This window comes from Nannospalax galili, unplaced genomic scaffold, assembly GCF_000622305.1.
Source record: "Nannospalax galili isolate Female #2095 unplaced genomic scaffold, S.galili_v1.0 scaffold39, whole genome shotgun sequence".
NCBI classification, from domain to species: domain Eukaryota; kingdom Metazoa; phylum Chordata; class Mammalia; order Rodentia; family Spalacidae; genus Nannospalax; species Nannospalax galili.
Window position 1 is genome coordinate 6,431,404 of NW_008346683.1, and position 9,106 is coordinate 6,440,509.

A 9,106-nucleotide genomic window follows, 5' to 3' on the forward strand; every position below is an offset into this window, starting at 1 on the left:
TATTTATTGTGTGTGTTCCTTATTGTGTGTGTGTGTGTGTGCGCGCGCGCACATGCGCGCACACACACACACACACACATGTGGTCAGAGGACAATTTGTAGGAGTCAGTTTTCTCTCCTACCATGTAGCCCCAGGGATCGAACTCAGGTTGTCAGCCTTGATGGCAAGTGACTTTACCCATTGAGCCATCTTGCTGGCCCAGGGAACATTTTCAAAACCTTAAATATCTATGTTGAAGAACCCCAAAATCTCTAGAAGAGGTAAAGAAAGTAAATGAATATTTTTATAAAAATTCTGAAATTTTATCTGAATCAATTTCCAGCACCTCAGAGACTCCTTCTGGCCATCTGTTATGATTTCCCCGTCCTTGATCCAACAGCAGCAGTGACCACACACTAGCCAAGAAGAGATCAGGCCTGTTTGTCTTCTTTTACAGTTTTACACTCAGTAAGAGGGGTATACGGTATGGAAGAAAACGCGTCGTGGGCTTTGGATTCCAACACAAGAATTCAACATCAGGGCTCTGGTGACAGGAGAAGCAACTACCAGATCTCAGCCTCACGTTAGCTGGGGTTCAATGAGTGCCAGTGGAAAGCTTGTATTCTGGGTGTCAAATGTAGTGTTTGTGGAATTGGCAGACATCATGCAAAAAGGTAAAAATAAAGCAAGATCAAGATGTATCATGAGCAGGGAGTGGTGGTTGCACACCTTTGATCCCAGCCCTGGAGAGGCAGAGGCAGGTGGATCTCCGCAAGTTCAAGATCAGCCAGGTTTATATCTCTGGTTCTAAGCTTGAAAGAAATCACTTTATGAACAGACTAAGAACCCTAGTGAGCCAGGCATGGTGGTGCACACCTTTAGTCCAACCACTCATGTGACAGAGACAGGCAGATATCTGTGAGCTCAAGGCCAGCCTGGTCTATATCACAAGTTCCAGGCCAGTTAGGGCTACTTAGTGAGACCCTGTCGCAAATAATTAATAATGATAATAATAATAATAATAAATAAATAAATAGATAGATAGATAAATAAATAACTAAATAATAAATAAATAAAATGAACCCTAGTGGAGGAGAGAGGAAAGCACTGACACTTTTCCAGGACAGCCCCCTATGGTTCAGCCACAGAACTATAAGAAGAAATTGAAAACTGAGCTTGAAAGCATCTTCTGGTTCTGGCTCAGCCTACCAAAAAGCAAACCATAAAGCAAAATCTTAATCCTGGGCAATGAGATGCCTCACTAGGTAAAAGTGCTTGTGGGGTTAGCCTGACTACCTGAATTTAATCCCTGGAACCTACAGTGGATGAGCAATTGTGAGTAACTGATGCCTACAAGTTCTCTCTCTCTCTCTCTCTCTCTCTCTCTCTCTCTCTCTCTCTCTCTCTCTCTCCTTTTAAATTTAATACCCAAATACATTTTTAAAAAATCTTGCCTCTGCTTAAAACTACCCAGAAGACACTTCAAGTCCTGTCTCAAGAGCAAATCTTATCTCAAAAACAATTGCTGGGAAATGACATAGTTTTGAAAACTCAGTAACTGCCCATTTTTATTGGGTAGCTTTCCTTCTTTTAGTTTGTGTTGTTGCCGAGTAGGTTGTCAATAATGTCAGCTGGAAGACTGATTGGCTTTAAAATCCAAATCAGGGGGCTGGAAAGATAGGGCAGCGGTTAAGAACCCTGACTGTTCTTGCAGAAGACCTGGGTTCAAATTCCAGCACCCATATGGCAACTAACAACTGTCCATAACTCCAGTTCCAGGGCATCCAACAGTCTCTTCTGTCCTCCGCAGACATTGCGCAACACGGGTGCACTTACCTACATGCAGGCAATACATGCATACACATAAAATAAAAATAATAATTTTTTTAAAAATCCAAATCAAGTTCTTAATCGTGATATTCTGAAACGATCCAAATACACCTATTTTTAGTCTCTTTTTAATACAAAACGAAATGTCTTTAAATATGACAGGCCTTTTCTCAGCATGTCAGAAATACCTTATCATAAAAATAAATAAATAAAAAGTAAACTTTCAATATCTTTTCTACAAAAGGTAACTTTTTAAGATGATTCATTTACATTTGAAAAATAAGCACATAGGTAAGTCAACGCATTATATTTTGTTCCTTTAGGAGGTTTGACAAAACAATAGATTTTATTTTTGGCAGTATTTTTCTTTTCATAAAAGAGCTGTCCTCCGGGGGTGGATTTCATTATTTTAGGACCGACCTGATGCATGACCACAAACTGAGAAGCAAGCCAGAAGAAGCCTTTCTAGGTTCTTACGGTAAATGGCTCCCTTGGAAATCTACCGTGTTTGTTTCCCTCTCTCTACTGCTGGGGAGAGGGTCACCCTCCCACTAGTAGATGAAACTTCCCAGGTTTGATGGTGGATGCTTAATCCTATCAGTAGGGGAGATGAGGGAGGAAGATTGCAACTTCCAGTGCAGAATGACATAGCAAAACCCTGTGTTTAGAAATAGAAAGAAAGGAGCTAAAAGGATGGCTCAGCTGATGAAGTATCTGTCACACAGACGTGAAGGACTGAGTTTGATCCCCAGCACCCTCATAAAAAAAAGTCAGGTGTAGTGACATGACTTGTAATTCCAACCCTGGGGAGACAGTCAGGTAGGTCCCTGGGGTTTGCTGGCCAGCCAGCCTAGCCTAATCAGCAAGCTCCAGGCCAGTTAGAGAGCCTGTCTTTAAAAAAAAGTTGACAGATGTTCTAGTTACTTTCTATTGCTGTGAGAAAAACACTGACCAAAACCAACTTGGGGAGGAAAGGTTTTATCTGACTTACAGCGCAGTCCGTCATCAAGGGAAGCCAAGGCAGGAACTCAGGACAGGAACCTGGAGCACAGGCCACAGAGGAACACTGCTTACTGACTTGCTCCTCTGGCCCCTGCTCAACCTGCTTTCTCATACAACACAGGAGCGCCTGTCCAGGGGTGACACTGCCCACAGTGGGCTGGGCCCTCCCACATCACTCAACAATCAAGAAAATGCCCCACAGACATGGCCACAGGCCAGTCCAATGGAGAAAATTCCTCACTTGAGGGTCCCTCTAACCAGGTATGTCAGTCAGGTTGACAACTAAAGCTATCCAGCATAACTCCTGAGGAATGATACTGAGTTTTTCTCTGACCTCCATGCTCTCCAAATACATGTGCACTCACATACATACACAAACACACATACCTGCATACATATAAAAAGAAGGAAGGAGAGAGAGCAATGAAGAAGAAATGAAAGGAAGGAAGGAAGGAAGGAAGGAAAGAAGGAAGGAAAGAAGGAAGGAAAGAAGGAGGGAGGGAGGAGAGGAGGAGAGGGGAGGGGAGGGGAGTTAGCAGGAAGGAAGGAAGGGCTAAGCTTGAATTGGATCTTGCTTACAAGATTAAACCCAGGCTAAGGGCAGAGCCAGGAAGCCACTCACCAGACATTACTCTGATCATAACTAACCATTATCCCATGCTCAGTAATGAAATGATAACCTGACATATGAATGGGTCATTCCTCTCCCAGTGTGACTGGCAAGTCATAGCACTTGAAGATCTAAGTGAGACTTGCTAAAGCTATGTCCAATAAGTGGGCAGGCTGTCTGTCTGTCTGTCTGTCCTGGTGTTAGCTGCTAAGCAGATGCTTTCAGTGACAATTACCTAAGCATACCAGATAAAACTGCTGCCCCTTTAAGTGATTGTAAGCGTGCCTCTAAAGTTGCTTTTTATTTAAGATAAGACCTAGGAGAATAACTTACTAAGATCCTGCAAAAAATATCAGGTCATCCCGCCCACCTCGCTTAGATGACATGGAGTAAACTCTGCTACTTATAATAGTAAATTCCTTACTCAGAGCCACTCTCAGCCACCTTTTTCCTTCAACATAACAATGTTCCAAGAAGGATGGACCACCAACAGGAATGCTCATGACTGGAGGGGCGCAGAATTGTGCAGTCATTTTGAAAGAAAGCTTGGCAGCTTCTCCCATTTGGTCTTTTTGAGACGTGGTCTCCCTGTAACCCCAGCTGACCTCGATCTCACAGAAATCTACCTGCCTCTGCCTCCCAACTGTTGGGATTAAAGCTGTGTTCACTATACTTGACTTTTAATTTAGTTTTATTTTTCTCAAAGACTGCTTTCTTTTTATTTTATGTGTATGAGTGTTTTGGCCTGTGTATATGTAAGTATACCACATGCCTGGTATCTGTAGAGGCCAGAAGAGGGTATTGCAGATATGCCTGGCTTTTTAGAATATAAGTGTGTTACAGGCTGGAGATGTGGCTCAGTTGGTAGAGTACTTGCTTAGCATACACGAATACCTGGGTTCTTGTACCACCTAAACTGGGTGTGCTGGTACACCTACCTGTAATCTGAACACTTGGGAGGTGCAGGCAGGAGGATCAAATACTCAACACCATCCTCAGCTACATAGTAAGTTCAGGTCAGACTGGGATACTTGAGACTCTGTCTCATCACAAATTAGTGTGTGGTGGGGTTTGACTATCACTTTCCTATTACCTCCTCACAGGGGACATGTAACCCTATGAAAACAACCCAAAGATGAGTACAGCCAGGTTCATCCTTAGTCTTCTGGGATTTCTGCAGGAGTTGCTCTCTTTGCTTATCTCCTCCCCTGTATGTACCACTCTGCCCTGTCAGAGGCTCAGCCAGCTGACCAGCAAACCCCAGAGATCCACGGACCTCTGCCCCTCCAGTGCTAGGATTAGAAAGTCATACCAGCATTCCTGGCTTTTTGCAAGAGTGCTGGGGATCAAACTCAAGTCCTCACACTTCGGTAGCAAGCACTTTACCAACTGAGTCATCCCCCCAGCACCCTGCTACTGGGATTTTTTTCAAGCACTTAGATACAGTTTTTTTTTTAACATATTTTTTAAAGAATAGTTTTAGGTTCGTAACAAAATGAAGTGGAATACCAAGAGTTTTGGCATGGTCTCTGCGTCCACACATGTGCAGCTCCCTCCCTAACAATGTCTCGCAGCAGTGACACCTTTGTGATGGCTGATGAACCTACAGTGCTACAGCATTACCACCCAAGTGCACAGCCTTTATGGTTCATAGTTGGCAGGTTCTGGCAAATGTATTATGATATTTATCCACTACTGATATCACATGGAAATCCTTAATCCCTCTCTGTTCTGCCTGTCATCCTTCCCCAAAACTGGAATCCACTTATCTTTATAACCATCTCCAGACATAGTTCTGCCTTTTTAAAAGAGATGCCATGTTGAGAGCTGGAGAGATGGCTCAGAGGTTAACAGTACTGACTGCTCTTGCAGAGTACCTGGGTTCAATTCCCAGCACCCACATGGCACATAACAACCTTTTATAACTCCAGTTCCAGGGGATTCAACACCCTTTTCTGATCTCTGAGGGCATTGCACAACATGGGTGCACTTACACACATGGAGACATAACATGCATAAACATAAAAAATACAAAAAAAATTAAAAAGATGCCATGTACTTGGAATCAAGATGTATGTAATCTTTTCAGGCAGATCATTTTCCACCTAGGAATATTTATTTCAGTTTTTCACTGTCTTTTCCTGGCTTGATACCTCATGTCCTATGAAGACTGAATAATATCCCATGATCTGGATATATCAGTTTATTCACCCATTCACCTCCTAAAAGACATCTTAGTTGTTTCCAAAGATGAATGAAGCTTGTATGATCACCAATATTCAGGTTTGCATGTGGGCATGAGTTGTCAGTTCATTTGAGTAAATACCAAGGAGCATAATTACTAGGTCTTAGGGGAAGAGTATGCTTAGTTGTATAAGAAACTGCCAAGCAGGACTAGGGAGATGGCACAGTGAGTAAAGTGCTTTCTCTGCAAGCATGAGGACCTGAGGTCAATCTCCAGCACCCATGTAGAAAGCCAGGCATATCTGCAATACCCTCTTCTGGCTTCCACAGACACCAGGCATGTGGTACACTTACATACATGCAGGTAAAATGCTTATTCACGTAAAGTAAAAAGAAAGAAATCTTTGAAAAATAAAACTAAATTAAAAGCCAAGTATAGTGGACATGCCTTTAATTCCAACACTTGGGAGGCAGAAGCAGGTAGATTTCTGTGAGATCGAGGCCAGCTGGGGCTACAGGGAAACCCTTTCTCAAAATGACAAAATAATTAATTAATTAACTAATTAATTAATTGAAAGGGAGAAGCTGACAAGCTTTCTTTCAAAATGACTGCACAATTCTGCACCCCTCCAGTCATGAGCATTCCTGTTGTTCCACATCCTCACCAGCATTTGATGTTGTCAGTTTTTTTGCATTTGGAGCATTCTAATATGTGTGTCATGGTATCTCATTAGTGTTTTCATTAAGATAAAGTTTCTAATCAATCATGTTGCTAAGGAAGGCTGGCTCTATAAGCATTGGTCGCATTTTAACTTAACCACTAAGGGAACATCTTGTTCTGTCTACTTGAGGACACAGTTATAACATTTCCACTGTGGATGGGAAGTCAGCCAACTCCATCACTTTTGGTGATCAGTGTGACTTCCTGGCTGGGATGCAGGAGTGTCGCTCTCTAGAAACTAGCTGCATATCACCTTCCAGGTCACATTGTTGAGCACTCCCTGGGACCATAAGCTCAGAGATTTCTTTTTTCCTTAGTTTTTAATTTCAAAATGTTTCTCACTCGGTCAGTATCCCACAAAGCCCAGTGCCTCTCCATCTCACTTATCCTGGCCATCTGAGATATGGCCAAATTTTCTAATGATTTACACATTGGATTTTTAAGTTTGTGAAGAATTAAGGTTATTCTTACAATCATTTAACTTATTTTCTAAAATGCTTTCTTCGGTTAAAGGCAAAGGACTACAGTCAAAACTACGCCCAAGGGATTGACAACTTTTTGTGGTTCATGGAAGTGCCCAGGAGGAGTCTGAGACTCCAAGTGTAGATTCCAACTCTGTCTCTGTCTCTGTCTGTCTCTGTGTGTGTGTGTGTGTGTGTGTGTGTGTGTGTGATGCTTGTATTTGTGAGGGTCTAGGTGCACATGAACAAGGCATAAATGTGGCGGTCAAAGACAACTCTTTTGTTTGAGTCAGAGTCTCTCATTGGCCTAGAACTTTGCCATGTGGTCCAGACTAGCTGGCCCACGAGCTTCCAAGGATTTATCTGTCTCTGCCTCCCCTCTTGCTACTGTGCCTGAGTTTTCACTTAGAACAGAGGCTTGAAGTTTAACCAAATGGCTTCCCAAGAGCCTCACACAGGACCAGAACCAATGGATCCAAGGACTACTGACAGAGACCCCCTCAAAACAAACCTTTTCTATGATAGAATGTGTGAATTGCAGAAGAGCCATAAATCCCTTAAAGTGTCTAACTGGCCCTAAATTGGCAGCCTGGCCTTGCTCAAGCCTGTTTCTGCTCACCCCTTATCAGTTGGTCACTCCCAAGCCTGACAGAAAGTGTTTGTGGAGCCCACCCATCTCCTCTAAGGTCATAGAAACACTCCTGCCAGTTTCTGGGGAAATAATCTTGAGAAGGAGACTCTCAATCACTCCAAGGACACCAAGCCTGGGCACTAACTCAACTCCCTGCTAAGTGCAGCTGTGTCCCACAACCCTGGCATAAAAACCCCTGTTTTCTTTCTCTAGCTGTAGAAGCTTGGTTCCCCCCAACAGGCTCTACCTCTCACTGTATATATACCTCTTCTTTATATAAAGGAAGATATACTCCTTGCCTGTTGCAGGTCTGGCTCTGGTTTCTTGTCTCCTATTTTTCTATCTTTCCTTTTATTTTCCAAAAATCTAAAATTCTCCTCTTAGGTTATTCTATCAGGCATTTGTTACCGCAGTTAAAGTTTGATTAACACAGAGAACAACTTTGTATTAGATATCATCACACTCTGCTCAGCCTAGAGAACCCACCCAGGAACCAGACAGATGAGATTCCCACCAATCTCAGGGAAAGCACGCCCTTTGCATGCAAAATCAACAATAAATATGCAAATAAGCAAGAAAACAGTGCCAGAGATCTAAGAACCAAATGAGAGGGAGTGTCCAGGGATACATGGGGCTGACACCTGGGGGACAAGAATAACCTCCATCAGGAGATCTGAGGCCAAATAGACCCCGGACAGAAGGAGCAGGAGCCAACCACCCAAGTCTGAAAAGAATGCAAAGGCAGCGGTGATGCAGGAAGCAGGGGTGGCAGGAGCTGGACCAGGGGCGGTCTTGCTGGCCCTGGATGGGCTTTGGAGTTATGGTGAGGACAAGGATACACTGGGGGAGTAAAAAGATCTATTTCACCTTTTGAAGTTTTTATTCCCCCGGCTTTGCTTCTTATAACAGGTGTCATCAACAGGTTGATAGACACCTTCCCACCAGTGTTGCTGTTTTATCCAGTGAGTCTGTAAACAAGGACATATCACCATGTTCTTCCCCTCCTAGGGATTCCAAGTTGAGAAGAAATTCCACCAGTGCTTGTTCTTAGGGCCCCAAAGAGCCTATGAATGGACAACAACATCATTAGCCAGCCCAAGTTCTGTCTGGCACATCAGTGTGTGGTTGAGACCACTCAGCACCCAGCAGATTCATAGACTCCTGAGCCCTGGGAACCTCGTGCTGGCATGAAGCCACTCTGTATCTAATAAACAACCCCATGTTATTTGTTGAAGGAATGATGAATCACCCATCTCCCATTTCCCAGAGGTTTTATGGTTAGGGAAACCAAGGTCCAGGAGGGTTATGTATTTTGCCCAAATCTACACATTTAGAATGTGCACTGTTGAGCTTCAAACCAAGACCTTTCACCTTCTATGACTAAACTCTCCACTTCAGAACATCTTCCATTTCAGAATGTTTTAAGGAAATATTTGTAACAAACAGGTATTTTGTCTGGATAGAATGCAATAAGGGAAAGACTTAACATTCCATCCTCTCAACAGGCTTCTGAGTGAGTACAGTTACCCTCATTTTACAATTCAAATGAGCCCCCCCCACCAGGCTGAGAATGCTTGAGTAACTAAGGTAGGAGGAAGAAGCACCTTCATCACCCAAGGGATTGCACACTTAATACAGTACACCTTGAGTTGACCACCTTCCAACCTCTTATACCAGACAACAAGAC

The 9,106-nt window shown here is 43.2% G+C and overlaps 1 protein-coding gene across 1 annotated transcript in view; it reads left to right on the plus strand.

The window, feature by feature from the left end:
- The first annotated feature begins 466 nt into the window (after positions 1-466).
- LOC103742170 (uncharacterized protein C11orf98 homolog) overlaps positions 467-9,106 on the plus strand; it is a 14,911-nt gene continuing 6,271 nt past the window's right edge. Inside the window, 1 exon segment of the mRNA XM_029568319.1 lies at positions 467-563. Within this exon segment, the coding sequence (XP_029424179.1) occupies positions 467-563 (97 nt within the window).